The sequence below is a fragment of the Drosophila montana genome, unplaced genomic scaffold (assembly GCF_035044405.1).
Source record: "Drosophila montana isolate Dmon_TW-CO22-7 unplaced genomic scaffold, ASM3504440v1 contig_778_1, whole genome shotgun sequence".
NCBI lineage: Eukaryota > Metazoa > Arthropoda > Insecta > Diptera > Drosophilidae > Drosophila > Drosophila montana.
Window position 1 is genome coordinate 215,890 of NW_026999074.1, and position 16,186 is coordinate 232,075.

Genomic DNA, 16,186 nt, shown 5'->3' on the forward strand with positions numbered 1-16,186 from the left:
TGCTAAAAACCAATACAAGACATTTTGTTTATTATCTTATTTAAGGTGAAGCAAATCTGTGCAACTACAAGAAAAACGGCTCAAGGAGCAAAGCGCGAATGTCCTTGCACTGCCGTTAGCGAATATGTTTTCTTCTCTCTCTCTCTCTCTCTCTCTCTCTCTCTGTGTGTGTGTGGGTGTTGTTGGGCAAATGGAGTGCAAATTATGCCGGAAATATGCGAGAAACAAGGCGCAAACACACAGTCGCTTGTGTTATTGTTGTTGCTGCTTCTTCTGCCTTTGCTGCTGCTCGCCGTGGCGCCCCAAAAACTATGCAACGAAAATTTGCCGACCAAATACTACTCGCTGTTACCAGATAAAACTTGTCGGCATAACTTAACTGCCTCGTGCGCCCACCAACGAGCCCCTCTGCCGTCCGTTAAAAATCTCATTTTTAGCGCGTGGCGATGGCGGCTAAAATCGACGCCTTTTTGGACGGTCGCGTGTTCTTGAGGGACCTTGCAATGTTGCCTGTTTTTTTGTTGTTGTGGCGGACTCTGGTAGCCTCTTTGGCTAAACGAATAGCTCATATCTTGTTGCGCATTCTCTCATGTGGCACGGTCAATGTTCGGGTTGGACACTGGCGGCCTGACGTCAGCAGCCCACACAAAAATAAAAAAAAACTCCGCCTCGTTTCAAGGCCAAACAATGGGCGCCAGCGCTGGTGTCGCGTGACGCAAAAAGAATATTGAGTTTGTTGTTATTTTTTTTCTTGCTGGGCGTCTTTAACGAATTTCTTTAACAATCACGTGTGTGAAAAGCCAATTAGAGTTACCGGTAGAGAGCTTTTCAAGGCAAGCTTTCGGTTAGCAAATGCACAAACCAAACAAGTCAAAAGTTATCAAAGGGTCGGTTTAAAACTAATGGAAGGTGTCCCAATATGGAGTGCAAAATTGTACTTGTAGTGCTGTAAAGTGTTATATTGGCCTATTCAGTACGTCATTAGGTATGTAAAACAATTCAGTAGATGATGGAACTTGGATAACATAATAGTTTACCAAGCGTTAAAGCCCTATTCTATTTAAATCATTTGACTTGTAACACAACTCTCAAAATTGTTTATGGGGTGATAGAAATATGAATACTTTGCCAATTGAAACCAAAGCGTTCTAATTGTAATGCTTAATCAGAAATCCCACTAGGCTTTCCCAGTCTGCGTTGCTATCATTTACAAATACTTTGATTACAGCAATTTCCACATTGTGGTCATACTAGTAATTAAAAAGTTTCGCGAATAATCAACTGAAATAAATCTATGGGTCAAAATTACTCACTAGAATGTTGTTATTTTTCCATTTATTTATATTTAAGTCTTAAAAGGACTTTGATTATTGGTTCGTCAATCAATAAAATGTTATATTAACAAATAGACTACATCAATTTATTTAATGCACGTTCTTGGCGCTTTGACTAGAGTTGGAACGGAAGTTGCGGTGTGCTGTCAGAGATACAGATCCATCCGCAGATCTTTTTCAGAAACGCGTTATCTTGCTGTGGTCCGGGGAGGGTGGCAAGGAGCAGACTGATGAGCGCGAAGGACTTTGCTGTGGATGCGGCGGTGGACGTTGTGGATTGATGTTGGCATTGGCCTGGCGAAGATTGGCAAAGAATTGCTGGCGTCGTGGACCGCCACCGCGCAAAGGCAACGTGGGTATCTCGCTGGGCGATTGATGATTCATTTCTTCCTGCGAGCAGTGGCGCATAGCGGGATTCACGCACTCATAGACGCTCTGAAAGATGGAAAGATGAGAGAGGGCTGATGAATTTCAAAGAAAATAAACCTACCTGCTCGGAGGAATACTGATTGTTTTGGGCAAAGGCCAGCGAGGTGAGCGATGGCAGGGCCTGCGCAATATCCGAGCGTTCAATGCCGCGCACAATGAGAAACGTGCGTGGAATAAGTATGCCCACCAAAACTGCCCAGCCGCTGGCCTGCATTCCCAGCGGTATGGCCGCATCCCGCCACTCATCGCCAAACAGTGACAGGGCAATCCACACACTCCAGATGATCAGAATGAGCACTGCGCCAATCACAATTAAGATGCCCTCGCGATAATTTCGTTGTGAACGATAGATGAACGGTACCAGGCTGACCAATGAGCAGAGAAGCAGGAAATCGTAGGCCAGCAGGCCCCAGAGCCATCGGCCGTAGTAGATGTTCTCGCAGGAGACGCTCTCCGAGGCCATGTGCATGACGACCAGCAGCTGCACGGACATGCCCACTTGGACAAAGACGCTGAAAATGCAGATTATTGCCTGAATATAGCCATTGACGTGGGACAAGAAGCCGCCCTCAGATCCAATGGAAGCCAGCATAACAGCGCGACAGAGCAGCAGCGAGAATACAAAGCAATAGACGAGCGTCATGATGAACACACGCACGCCACAAAGGGTATTCAGAGTGTTGACATCCTCGAAGGTTACATGCGAGTTGCGCTGCTCGCCCACATACTCCATGGAGAAGGGCACAAAGGAGCAGAATACGAGTATAAGCGATAGCAGCAGCAATATGGAGGTGACTGGATTTCCCTCAAAGACATCGCCCAGCGAGATGCGCACCACAATAAACACAAGGATGGCCAACGTGGCGATCAGGCCGAGTATGGCTGCCGTCAGACCCGTTGCCACCCAGGTGTCTAGTTTGATGCGCCAGAACATTACGCTCTCGCCATCAAACAGGAAGGGATATCGGCGATTGTCACCCGCCGTGAACTGGCAGTTAAAGACTAGTCCGAATTTGGTCTTCAACTCGAGGCTGGTGTGATTGTCCCGATTGTAGTGGTAATAGGTGGTCACATTTGTCACAAAGTTCTGCGACGCAATCTCGCGCAGCTCCATGCGCGATTCGCCCGTTATGACATCGACAGTTTCCTGCTTCTTCTGGTACATCTGGAAGAGCATTGAGCTGGACAGCTTGCGCATGCGCAGCAGCGACAGCAGCTCTGCAGTGTCATGCGTACGACGATACTCCGGGGTGCGCCAGTCCTCAATGAAATTGAGAAAGTTGAAACAGCTCTCCAACATATACAGATCCTCGTCACGCTTGCAGTGCTTGGCTAGTGAGCCGCGCAGCCAGTTCATCAGATCCACAATGGGGCTGGCGAAGACTAGGATGCGCGAGGGCAACACGCTCTTGCCAATGAGCACCTCATCCAGCGTTGTGGGCATGGGATCCAAGTCAGCGGTGCGCAGTTCTATTCCATTTTCCATAAGTATAAACGACTTATTGGGCAGCTCTGTAAGCAAATGGATAATAAAACAATTCCAGCTGAGTTCCAACTGGAACTTACCCTCCAAAAATATATGTTCCGTGCGCTCCGTGGGCACAGCAAAGACTGTGCCGTTCTCCTTAAAGTGATTGGCCATCTTATTGCCAAATAGTATGTAAACATTATCGTCACTCTTGAAGTGCATCAAACACATGTGCTCCTGTCTGGCGGCATCCATGAATTCATTATATATATCCAAAGTTTCGGTCATAATTTCGACAGACGCAATCTTCTCGCCCCAGGGCATTTGATGCAGCAGGTGCGCCACTTTGGGAAAGAGATGAGCACGCGCCGAGGGTATAGGCCATACATTATACTCCAAGTCCCTGATAATCGACTCGAGACGCTTATATAGATCAAAGTCTATGAATATACCCATGGAATACTGTGTGCACTGCTGCAAATATTGCACCTCCTGTATGAGCAGATTCTCCGCCAGACTTGCATTGTCCACATTTATAGCACGAATGCCTGTTTGGGGGAATATTCAAATATATATCCCAATTTTCAATAGCTTTCGCTTTTATCGCTTACCAATTTCAAAGTCTGCAGATATAAGATTTGCCTGATTCACGCGATTGATGACAAACAGCGCCGAGACGGGATCGCTTGTTATTACACTCAGCATGACATCACCCTCAATGACCTGCACAAGCTCCTGCTGCTTGCGCACGACCTGCTCTCCATCCGCATTGGTAAAGCTTAACTGCAGTCCAGTAATGCATATCTCCGGCACCAAGCTGCCGGCAGCAGTCGTGCTGCTGCTGTCGTCGCTGCCGCCATTGCTGCTGCTGCTGGCGCTGCTGCTGGCGCTGCTGCTGGCACTGCTGGCTGTGCCCTCTGTTGTGGAGGATACCAGTAGTGCCAGCTGCTCACCAGTGGTGCTACCCTCTCTGGTCGTTGGTATTGCAGTGGTGGTGCTGCTGACTGGTTGTGGTTTCGTTATACGTACCGGTGCTGACTTTTTGGTGGGAGGGGCAGCACCAGTCGCATGGCAATGAGCTATGCAGCTTACTGTGATGAGCAGAACAAATAGCACTGCAAAGATTCGATTCGGTATTTCTTGTGTTTAATGGTAAGAATATTAATTAATGCATTATGCATTCAAAATGGAAACAAATGCAGGCCGATACTTTCTCAGACAGTTGGCAATATAAAAACGAGCCTGGGAAAATTATTGAATTCTTGCACATGTTTCATTTACCAGAGCGAGGCACTATAGACTCTCGCGGTCGCATTGCACGTGAATCTACCAATCAATAATAATAATAATAATAAAAAAATAATAATAATATGAATAATAAAAGTAATAATTATAATGATAATACTCTATTAATAAACAACATTATCGTTTATTGAACTATGTTGAAATAATGTAGTCGGCGCATTGAGCACGAATCTTGGGGCTCGAACTCCCGAAAAGAGGAAAATCCGAATAAATTATAGGTACTCTTTCAATCCCAAGATCATTTACATGTTTTGAGTTATGTAATGCATATTGCTCTTTAGAAACATTCACCTAAAAGTTACAATTTTACAGAAAAGCTGAACTCCTGCTAAGAAAAAATATGCAAAAAGAAATTAAACTGATAAGATTTGCAACACTATAAACATTTTATGGACCAGTAAAGGACATATGTATATGCCCACTTTTCGATAGATCGCCAAGTTTAAGTATAAATGGATATAATAGATAAATTTGGTATAGTTATTTATTTTACTGGACCTCAATTATGTGCTCTTTCTCGTTTTTTTCTCCTCCCCATGGACTTCATTAAAAACTTACCCAATTGTGTTGGCGATTTCCAAATGCGCTGCAAGCCACTCATGACCTTTTCACTTATTTTGCCTTTGTTTAATTAAATCCTTTTTTTATTTATTTAATTCTTGTTCTCGATTTTCTGCGCCATTCAACTTTTATGGACAATTAGCAGCATTTTATTGTCGCAATTAAAGCAAGTTCCCTACGGAAGAACAAAAATTGATAATTCTCGAAATTAGTGCCGGAAAAACGATCATCGCTGGTTCGAAATACTCGTGAATGTGCTGTGAGAATTGTTATGCATTGCTCTTATTGTGTACAATTTTAGCATTGCCATTTCGCTTTGCTTTCGGACTCTTTGGGAGAGTGTTGCACTTTAATCGCATTAAAAATGGTCACACTAACACAGAGGCGCAGACACACGCACACACATATACACAGGTGGGTAAGCTTTAGTTTGGCTTGGCACAGTTCCTTTCCTGCTTTTCACGCTTTCCATTCGTATCAGTGCAAAGTAATACGGTAGCAAATATTTTAGTTTTTCATATTTTTATTTCATTTGAAAAACGTCCAGCAGAAAATGTGCCAAGAGAGCAAAAGAAAAATCAATAGGTACCTCTCATAATAACAGGAAAACTAAAATAAAGCTAAGAAAATTTGAAAAAAAAAAATAGGTATTTTCTACGGAAATATTATGACCAGCTACTTGTTAATAGGGTCACGTTTTATTTTATATATATGTTTATTTATTTTTATATTTTTGATCGATTTTTGTTTCTTTTATTTATATGTTCGTTCACTAGAATTGACAAGTTTTAATAGCAGAATATATAGTACACTATTTGCGGGGCTATGATCCGCAGCTGTTCTGAGCTTTGGCTCGACTATCAAAACACCGAACGAGCCGAGAGCAAAAATTTAAATTGAATGCTTCAGTGATTTTAGGGTCAATTAAACGTTTGTCGTTTTATGTTTGTCCACGCAAACGTAGCACAGCACAATAACAATTCGATTTAAATATATGTATTTTAATTATATTTGTTTTCTTTGGTTTCTGTTGTTTGCGAGTTGACAATCAATTTGCGTTGCGCCTACCAACGGGTGCAGCTGCAGTGCAATTGCAACCTGTGTGTGGCACGGTAGAAAACTGTTAACAAACCGAGTCGCGTTGCAATTATGTTGTATTGGTTTTTCAGTTTGTATTTTTTTGTATTTTTCTGTTTTTCTTCTAGGTTCCCTGGGTTCTTCTGTCAGCCACCCCCGGAACAGCGATGTCGCGTAATGTTTTGCACCTGTTTTGGTTGTTTTGTTTTGGCCAACTTGGCTTAGGCCGAAGTGTTCCGTCCGTTGTTATGGTTATGCACTCAACGCTGCGGACTCACTCGTTTCGATAGTTGAGTGAAAATTTTCCATAATTACAAAAATCAACATTTTGTGACGTGTTTGAGTAGTGTAACCCCTTCTTGGACTTGCGGCAGCCGGCTGAAGTTGAAGTTCAAATATTGGTCATTACAATTAGGCGGCTGATTGAAGTTGGTTTTAAGTTACACACACACGCACACACATAGGGGGTGTTGGGGTTTGGCGGGGGCTGGATGTTATTGGTGGTGAGTCAAAAGGGCTGGAAATTCTATACATTGAAATTGTTTTTAGAAGCGCTCATTTAACGAGTTCCTAAAGTATTTGTAATAAAATATTTTTAGCACTATTTTTTAAGTATTTTTTCACGATTATGGGCTGACATTGTACATATTTATCTAGACAATTTTTCTGTAGGAAATTGCTTTTATTTTTGCTCTTAACATAAAAGCTGTTTTTAAAAAATAACTGACCTACGACTTGCCATTTTCAATAATTCGAACGTTTTATTTTCAATAAAATAATTTCACAAATATTTGTTTATTGTTACTTGTATATTTCTATATATTTTATATGTCGTTGTATAGTCTTTTGCATAGCTAAATCCCTGACAGTGTCCATGGCAAAGTGGGTAGCAAATCGGGCTAAAATCCCCAATGGGCATTGACATTGCAAGCAGCTGTTGGGTGCGGAAATGCTTAGATTGTTTTGCATAACACTTTTAATTAATGTCAACACGGTCAACAGCCAAAACTGCTGCAGTTGCAGCTCGTCGAGTCACTTGGACCCAAAGCCAATGTCATTACATAAGTTTAATTTAGCTGCTGTCGGTCCGACTTTCCTACTGTCCTACTGTCGTGCTGTCTGCTTGTCAAAATGTGACTTTGGGCGCTTTAATTACAGTTGGCCAAGCGCAATGCCAGTTGACAGTATTTCGTAGAATTTTGGCCATGCGAAATGTTCAATTTGTTTATGCAATTTTTAGTGGAGACTTGCGATATGTAACCAATTCAAACTTAGTAGGGGAGCAGCAAACGGCACTTCAGTTAGTCATTCACTTTACAGTTAGTCATTCATTCACGCGACCACGTCCACGTCCATATCCCAACTGTTTTGGTCGTAGCGCTCGCAGCTCTGGCACAGCCGTAAGCCCATAAAAATGCAAGAGCTCAGCAAATGGGGGTGAGAGGGTTGCTGGTTTGCATTTATGCATCCATGCACTCACTCCCTCACCCACTCACTCACTCACTCACTCATTCGGTCACTCACTCACTCATTCATTCATTGGGATTGTAATTATGCCTAGCTTTTGGTGTCAGCTCTCAGTGGCATGTTTTGTGCTTAACGTTGTAAGCGTTTCCATATTTTGCAGTCAATATAATATGCAGTTATTAGTGACACCGATGGGCATTACGTACCAGGTGGCCTGGTATTATATGGGTCAGCAGTAAGTAGCAACTAAGCAGACATCGGATGTGCTCTTTGAAGATGATTGTCAAAAGCAAAAACACACGTCAAATAAGTTTTTTATTTTGGGGCTTAAAATGCGATACCAATTTTATCTTTTTTAGTTAGTTTTTAGTTGAATTTAAAAATATGTCGAAGAACTCAACATAACTTATTAACATAAATTAGTAAATCATTATGGATTTCTGAGAACCATTCGATTTTCGATCAATTACTTAAACCCTTGCAATTTTTTTTTTAATTTTCTTTTCCTGCCATTCTGGCCTGATTAAAAGTCGGTATGCCTACTGCTATTCACTTTTAATTGTTGTTAAATAGAAAACGAGACGATAGAGCTTTATATATTATATTTTTAACAAATTTATTTTAATTGTTATGTTTATTTTCCTGAGGCAATAAAACAAAGTCACGCATTGAACAAATTTCATTCAATAAAAAATTCCCAAAGGTTTTTGGTGTACCTAGGCAACTTTGCTCCTTGGCATATGACATTTAAAATTTAGCGCGATCGAAATAAAACTAAAAAATAACGCAAGTTTTTCTCAGGAAAATTCAGTTGGAGTGTTGCCTTGGCTCGTGTTTGATAATTGTTCTCTGTTATCGAATGGAGCATTCATCTAGATTACTGACCATCGCCGGCGCCTTTGTTTGAGTGCTGAATTGGGAGCTTTACCCTGGACGATTGGAGCGGAGCACGTGCTGTGGTGCTGCCGCTGAACTTAACCTCGCTATCATCGCTGTAAGAGGACAGTTCGTCGGAGCTGTATTGGAAATTATCAATCTCAATCTCGTCCATGCTATCAACTGGCGTCTCCAGCTCCATGTCGCGAGCACCAGCTGGAGGAGCACCAATCGGTATGTGTGCTTTTGGCTTGCCATTGTTGTATGACGGATTGACAGCCAAGTTGGTGGAGCCAGAGCTTGTCTTTCCGTTTAACTCCATGCTAGAGAGTCCAGGTTGTGGATTATATTTCTGCTGCTCCTCCTTCATATCGCTTAACTGCATCTGTGTGCAAAAGCGTTGTATTTGCCCCAACACTTCGCGTACACCCAGTTCCGAGGACTTAACAACGACGCTATGCTCCGATGAAGATTGGTGTTCCTCCGTCGGCTGCTGGTGTGATGATTTCGAAGTGCTGCGGCATGCACAAGGATTCTGCACTTTGACACATTCGTTTGGTGCTTTCTTCTGGTTGCCATGGCCCATTTTTCTGGCTGTCAGCTGTTTGGCGGCCTTTAAATTAAAAGCAGCTGCCTGCTTGGCAACTCGTGTGGGCAACGCTGATGGCGTCGGATTTGGGTTAACTGATGGACCTGGGGCCACTTTCGGAGGCTGCCGCTTGCCGGTAGTTAATGCTTGCTGTTGATAAAACATCTTATCGTATTCAGATTTCATGCATAAATATCGAAAGTGGCGTGTGTTCTCCTCCCCATAGTGGGTCACCTCTGCAAAAGGCTAAGTGTGAGAAGGCGTTTTCAAGAAACATGCATTTACCTACTGTTGGTAACTTCACTTTGCAGCTTGCCCAAATTTTCATTGGTCATCCTCAGTTCATTCGAAAAGCGTTCCATTTTGCCAGCCAAGTCGCGAAAATTTCGTGTAACCACTTCGGAAATGGTTGTCTAGGAGAAAGATAACTGTAAGATTAGTTTATTCGCCTAGGACGCATATACTTACTCCAACGGCCTTCCTCACGGTCTGGCGTATCAGCTCAAAGAACTCCTCAGGATCCTCATCCTTATCATCGTCATCAGTCTCAACGGGCACCTGCATACCACCACGCTGTCGCGGATGGGCCGGGCCGCGTTGATGCTGCTGCTGCTGCTGATGTTGATGTTGATGCTGATGCTGAAGCTGTAGCTGATGTTGCTGCTGAAGCTGATGCTGCTGCTGCTGATGTTTCACATTCGGATGCATATGATGCATTTGATGATTATTGTTTATACTGTTGATGCTCGGATGAGCCAACTGCTGCTGCTGATGCAGCTGGTGCTGCAGCGGATGTGAATGCGGCTGGTTCTGGCTCACATGCAAATGCCCACGTGTTCGACGGGCACTCAAACTGTTCGTGTTCTGCAGCTGTTCCTTGTCCGAGAGCTCCGTTAGATTCGGCTCCAGTTCTGGATTCTGCCCGTAGACTGTGCGCTGAGTTATTTGCATGGGCATCGACTTGGCATATGGATGGGTATGTGGATGTGGACGTGTGTGGCAGTTGGCCTTGCTGTCCTGTGGCACAAAATGAACCTTCGCCTGCTGGCCGGGCAACGCTTGGCGGGCGCTAGGTTTGACTCGGCGGTTCGAAACTGAGCCATAGTTCAATACCTGTGCGGATGCCGGTTGCACCTGCATTTGGATCTGAGTCGCCTTCGAAGGATGCGTTCCGACACTGGGTGCAGGACGCATATTGGTAGAGTTCAATGGTACATTTGTAGTAATATAATAATCGTTGGCAGTTACATAACTGCGCTGGGTGCGAGTATCCCCTTGGCGGGACGAGTTAACACGCATTGTTGCTGTCTTGGTCATGCCCGGCTGAGGGACAGCCTGCATTCGGGCCGGTTGCATGGCCTCTAGTTTGGTGCCATATACCTCTTCAATGCCCTTACGTCGATTTGCGCGTACCATGTCTGTCAGTTTTCCTATAGGTCCTTTAAATGGAACTCAAACTTACCGCCAACAAAAAAACACAATTTCAAATGTAAAACAAGATTTTCTTGTGGTATTCTCATCAATAAACCTCTCTAAAGGCCTTTTTAATGCACAATGTTGTTGTTACTTGTAAACTAAAATATTGATAAATGTATAAATTTTTTATTGTCTTACATTTGTATATATCCAACTGACTGATAAGGTAAAATGACTTGATAATTGAAAACATTGTATTTTTATGCTATTTTCACCGCTAACTGAGATTTTAATATTGAGACTCCTTAAACAAATTACTTCATTCATGTCAAAATCCTTGTTAATTTTGTATGTTTTGTGTTCGAATCTATTTTCAAATAAAATTAATTTTTACTTGTTTATATTATTTGAATGTGCTTAAATAAAGTTCAGAGAGTGTTGTACAGTGGTCGCTCATATATAACGAGTTTTGGAATAAAAATGGTATTTAATCCTAATTTTGAGAAATTACTCTTTAAGAAATATTAAATTATATATTTTTCATTTTTCCTTTTTGAAGTTAATAATGTGGGCATTGAACAACTAGTATTTATGTATTTTATGGCACATAAGAACTCTTGAACCAATGTAACCGACTATTATAAAAGCCTGTAATTATTTTGTAATAATAAGCTAAAGGCTTCCTTATAACTTTTTCAATAATCTAGATGAAGTTAGTTCCACTTCTAAATATCAGATATTGCAATTATATGGAATATATCAATTTTTTAAAATCACTTAAGACAAATCAACAAGGATTCACAATGCTATCCATTTTTAGAGCTACGATTGAAAGGCCAATGACATGCGACCAGGTTCAATGTTTGTTGCCATTAATTTTGCCGGAAATATTTGTTTGATTTTACCAAATCAAAATGCTAATGAGCTCTTCTGCTTTGGTGCAGTGCGCTGATTGCGATGTTTAAGGCGGTTGCTTGCTTGGGTGGGCTGCATCGATTTGCGTAGATAAATGAGTGTGTACAAATATGTACAATATTTTATCAGATTATTTACCTTTGAACCTTTATGGGTGGATGTATCAGCAGTGTGACTTCTCAGATTTTGTACGCCTCTGGAATTTTTAATGCCAGTCTAAGTGCCACACTCCCGACGTGATGGCTTTAAGGCAGGCAAATCTGAAAAAAATAACACAAAATGCCTTAGGTTACAGACGCCTAAGACTTGAAGTCAGGCTGCAACATTAGATGGAGACGCCTTAATTGGGTCAGTTGGCTGCAGCCTTGAGTTGAAATCAAAACCATGCCACATGCGTCACCATTTTGATTCTTTACTCATTATGCAAATTGCGCATACGACGTGTTCGCTGCTGGGCAACAGAAGGGCACCGCACTATCACGCATACTTGTCTGTGGAGATAATGTAGTTGGCAAGCTGTTGCATGCGATAGGCAAGGACAAGACACACGCACTTGCACATTCAGACGTACAGTGACTACGATAAATATTTATTTATAATATATATAATTTTGATTATATAGTCAGTCATTATGACTTTAATGTGAATTGCCTATCATTAATATTCTGGCTGTCACCTGTTTAGCGGCCTTCAAATTAAAAGCAGCTGCCTGCTTGGCAACTCGTGTGGGCAACGCTGATGGCGTCGGATTTGGGTTAACTGATGGACCTGGGGCCACTTTCGGAGGCTGCCGCTTGCCGGCAGTTAATGCTTGCTGTTGATAAAACATCTTATCGTATTCAGATTTCATGCATAAATATCGAAAGTGGCGTGTGTTCTCCTCCCCATAGTGGGTCACCTCTGCAAAAGGCTAAGTGTGAGAAGGCGTTTTCAAGAAACATGCATTTACCTACTGTTGGTAACTTCACTTTGCAGCTTGCCCAAATTTTCATTGGTCATCCTCAGTTCATTCGAAAAGCGTTCCGTTTTGCCAGCCAAGTCGCGAAAATTTCGTGTAACCACTTCGGAAATGGTTGTCTAGGAGAAAGATAACTGTAAGATTAGTTTATTCGCCTAGGAGGCATATACTTACTCTAACGGCCTTCCTCACGGTCTGGCGTATCAGCTCAAAGAACTCCTCAGGATCCTCATCCTTATCATCGTCATCAGTCTAAACGGGCATGCTGCTGCTGCTGATGTTGATGTTGATGCTGAAGCTGTAGCTGATGTTGCTGCTGAAGCTGATGCTGCTGCTGCTGATGCTTCACATTCGGATGCATATGATGCATTTGATGATTATTGTTTATACTGTTGATGCTCGGATGAGCCAACTGCTGCTGCTGATGCAGCTGGTGCTGCAGCGGATGTGAATGCGGCTGGTTCTGGCTCACATGCAAATGCCCACGTGTTCGACGGGCACTCAAACTGTTCGTGTTCTGCAGCTGTTCCTTGTCCGAGAGCTCCGTTAGATTCGGCTCCAGTTCTGGATTCTGCCCGTAGACTGTGCGCTGAGTTATTTGCATGGGCATCGACTTGGCAAATGGATGGGTATGTGGATGTGGACGTGTGTGGCAGTTGGCCTTGCTGTCCTGTGGCACAAAATGTAATATATATAATTTTGATTATATAGTCAGTCATTATGACTTTAAGCCTTCTCTTCGTTAATGTGAATTGCCTGTCATTAATATTTCAATAGTTTTTATTTGTACCGCAAATTAATTTAATTTCTAACTCTCACTTGCTTTATCTTTTAATCTTTCTTTTTCTCTAACTTTGCCTACAATCCCTCTGCTCAGTTACTTTTTTTATTTACTCTGCCTGCCTTTCTCACTCCATTTCTCTATCTTACTCTCAGTGTAATAGATCGCCTTTCTATGCGATATTCATTAATTCAAAATTCAGAAATTTGCATGCCTTGATTAATTATGATATTTAAAAGAACTTGATTATAAATTGGTCATTTTCGACAACTCTTTTCTACTGGTTCACATACTTATTGTATATACTGTAACTTATGCACCCTCACACACAGAAACAAGTCATGCATTGCTAACGTCTGTCAACATTTTGATGACTTATGATTTTCTATAGCAGTCTGGGCTGCCGCTGAGGCTGGGAATTGGTTGAAAGTTGAATGGGTTTCATGCTGCAGTTGGCCACAATTCCCGATGTGTGGTTAGATGCGTGTCTTTGTTTGTGTGCTTGGTCCTGTTGCCTTGATAAGAATGCGTCCACACAATTGTTCATTTCTATTGCAACGTTTTGTACATCATCATCCTCGTCAGCCTGTCCATAATGCGCTCAGAGCGGTCTTTATTTGCATATTTGCATGTCAGATGCAGTTCTGTTGTGTTTAAGTATGTGTGCAGATATTGTCCTTGACAAGCGAATTGCTCTCACTTATTATAATCAGCTTGAGTCCTTCAAATGAATTGTTGATTTGCTTGGCTTGTGGGCAAATTAGCTGTTGATTCCAATAGCTTCAAAAATATCATTACTGGCATTTAAATAGATATTACACATAAGCAGTCTTAAATAATGGTATACTTAATTTTATGTGACCAAACGCGCATTATACATGCTTAAGGCGCAAAGACACTTCTGATACATATTTAGCATCCCAAGTTGATATCATAAATCTAACAAAATGCGTACAAAATTCCCAAGCAGTAAATTGTCGCGTGTTAGGTCTTAGCCAAAGAAAATAAACAAGTACATGGCTAAGTAGGTACATATATTCGCATTATTAGCAGGCCAATTAGCAGCTAGATACGCATGTAGGTATCTCACAGATGCATAAATTTGTCAGCTGTCGTCGAGATCAACATATTTATCTTCATAAAACACCTACGCGCCTTGACGTCTTAAATTATATTTTACAAAATGTTTCAATCATTTTCTATTTATTTTTATTGAAAAGAAAACTTGTTGCGGGGTCTTCTATTCATAACAGAATTATCACCGTGAACTAATATTATTTAATAAAGTATTAAAAAGAAACAAAAACAGTAAATAATTCAAAGAAATTAATACTTTTTTAAAATAATAAAAACTAAAAAAACAAAATAACATCTAGGGTATTGCAAACACGACCCTAGGCACATATACTTTACAATTCACATTATCTCATATTTATAAATATATATATATATAGATATTCCTTTTTCATGTGTGGCCAGCAAGTAAATAAATTCACGCGTTTATATTTGTTTAATTTAAGCGCTTTTTATTGTTGTTCGTCTGTTGTTTAAAACATTCCCACTTGACAGGCGAACATGACGAGTGTCGGCATTCATCGTAGTCGCTGAAATTGTTGTCTCATTTCTCTGTGCGCTGTGCTTTATGACTAAATGTGCGAAATAAATAAATACAACAATAATAAATTTGCCTGCAGATATTGGAAAAAAAATAAATAAATAAGGCGCTTCGTTTATTTATGCGATGCTGCCAAAGTTTTTGAATTGAGTTTAAATGCGATATTCATAAACGCAGCTGTTGCCATTTTGTATGCAATAACAAATTGATCTGTTTGGCTTTGATTGTTGACGATTATTTGTATTTTGATAGCTTTTGCTCATGCATTCATAATTTAAACCAAAAACAGTAAAAATAACAACAACTTAAACTCAACTACTGGTATATCACCCACTTAATGGGCTTATGTTTTGACGTTTGATATTTCTTGAAGATCTGTCGCCATTTATGCATGGCTCTTCTGTCGTGAGACACCAAAGTAGAATGAAATTAAATGCATTGGTATTTGGGTCAACATTTTTGCGTCACTCAAATCAATTATAGTCATAAACATCAAAAATATGTTTGGATAAAATAAAAAAACAAAACGCGGAAGTATGGACGAAATGAAATGTTTACTTTAGATTTTTATGTTCGTATGTTTTAAGAGCATCATAATACCTATTTCTGGATATTTAAAGAGGTGTTTTATAGTCAACAAATGAGCAAATAGTAAAAGAGAACTTAAACACTTTAGGCATATACTACATATATATAAATATGCTCAAATGTATTCATAATACAATATTTATTGTACTCATAATAGAATTTATATTGTCTTTCATCTAGCATATGTCGGCATATGATCTAAATATTTAATTTAAATTTTAGTTGTTGTTTTAATTGTGCTTAGCAACAATTTGATAAGAAAGCTTTTAATGTTGCACAGTAAGTTGCTATGCAAAAAGCTTAATGCTGAGCAACATTTTGTTGCACAGCAAATGTTGCTGACAACGCAGACAACTCAATTAAATGCCAGAATTATTACAAATATTAACTCAACACTTGAAGCACTTATCTTGGCAATGTACATCCCTATCATCAAGTGCAGTGGCAGCAACTGACGTGCAACATTCAAGTGCAGCAACAACATATTAACAAGCAACATGTGCGCAAACCAGTTGGGCAACATAAACAAAAAACAGCTGTTTATGTTTCTGCTTCAGTTTCTGGCGCCGGCAAAGCTTTCTGAAGTGAAATCAAGCAGCGACGACGCCGACGCTGCACAGTGGGTCCTTTGGGATATTCTTTGTTGAAAATATATACAATGATGAACAAATTATGCGCTCTAGCATTTGAAATCTTTTAAGTTTGTCAGCTTTTAAATAATGAAAAATGTATATTGAAATTTTAATTTTTTAACTTAGAAGCTGGATCGGAATAGGCACTTGTACAATAATCATTTAAAAAAAAAAG

General features: G+C 40.8%; 2 protein-coding genes and 1 long non-coding RNA gene across 3 annotated transcripts; all 3 read right to left on the reverse strand.

Annotated features, from left to right (window-relative positions):
- Nucleotides 1-1,318: 1,318 nt before the first annotated feature.
- Nucleotides 1,319-6,276, reverse strand: boss (bride of sevenless). Its single transcript, XM_064698452.1, has 6 exons — nucleotides 6,166-6,276; nucleotides 5,095-5,272; nucleotides 3,843-4,346; nucleotides 3,330-3,779; nucleotides 1,825-3,275; nucleotides 1,319-1,769 (listed from the first exon to the last, which is right to left on the reverse strand). The coding sequence occupies exons 2-6, from the start codon at nucleotides 5,135-5,137 to the stop codon at nucleotides 1,512-1,514; spliced, it is 2,706 nt and encodes a 901-aa protein (XP_064554522.1). The 5' UTR covers nucleotides 5,138-5,272; nucleotides 6,166-6,276; the 3' UTR covers nucleotides 1,319-1,511.
- A 1,950-nt stretch (nucleotides 6,277-8,226) lies between these two features.
- LOC135439671 (PAX-interacting protein 1) lies at nucleotides 8,227-10,738 on the reverse strand. Its single transcript, XM_064698431.1, has 3 exons — nucleotides 9,575-10,738; nucleotides 9,396-9,519; nucleotides 8,227-9,342 (listed from the first exon to the last, which is right to left on the reverse strand). The coding sequence occupies exons 1-3, from the start codon at nucleotides 10,520-10,522 to the stop codon at nucleotides 8,519-8,521; spliced, it is 1,896 nt and encodes a 631-aa protein (XP_064554501.1). The 5' UTR covers nucleotides 10,523-10,738; the 3' UTR covers nucleotides 8,227-8,518.
- Nucleotides 10,739-11,488: 750 nt separating this feature from the next.
- Nucleotides 11,489-12,658, reverse strand: LOC135439673 (uncharacterized). Its single transcript, XR_010438152.1, has 5 exons — nucleotides 12,570-12,658; nucleotides 12,391-12,514; nucleotides 12,009-12,337; nucleotides 11,576-11,697; nucleotides 11,489-11,509 (listed from the first exon to the last, which is right to left on the reverse strand). It is a non-coding gene; the product is annotated as an uncharacterized LOC135439673 (long non-coding RNA).
- Nucleotides 12,659-16,186: the final 3,528 nt, after the last annotated feature.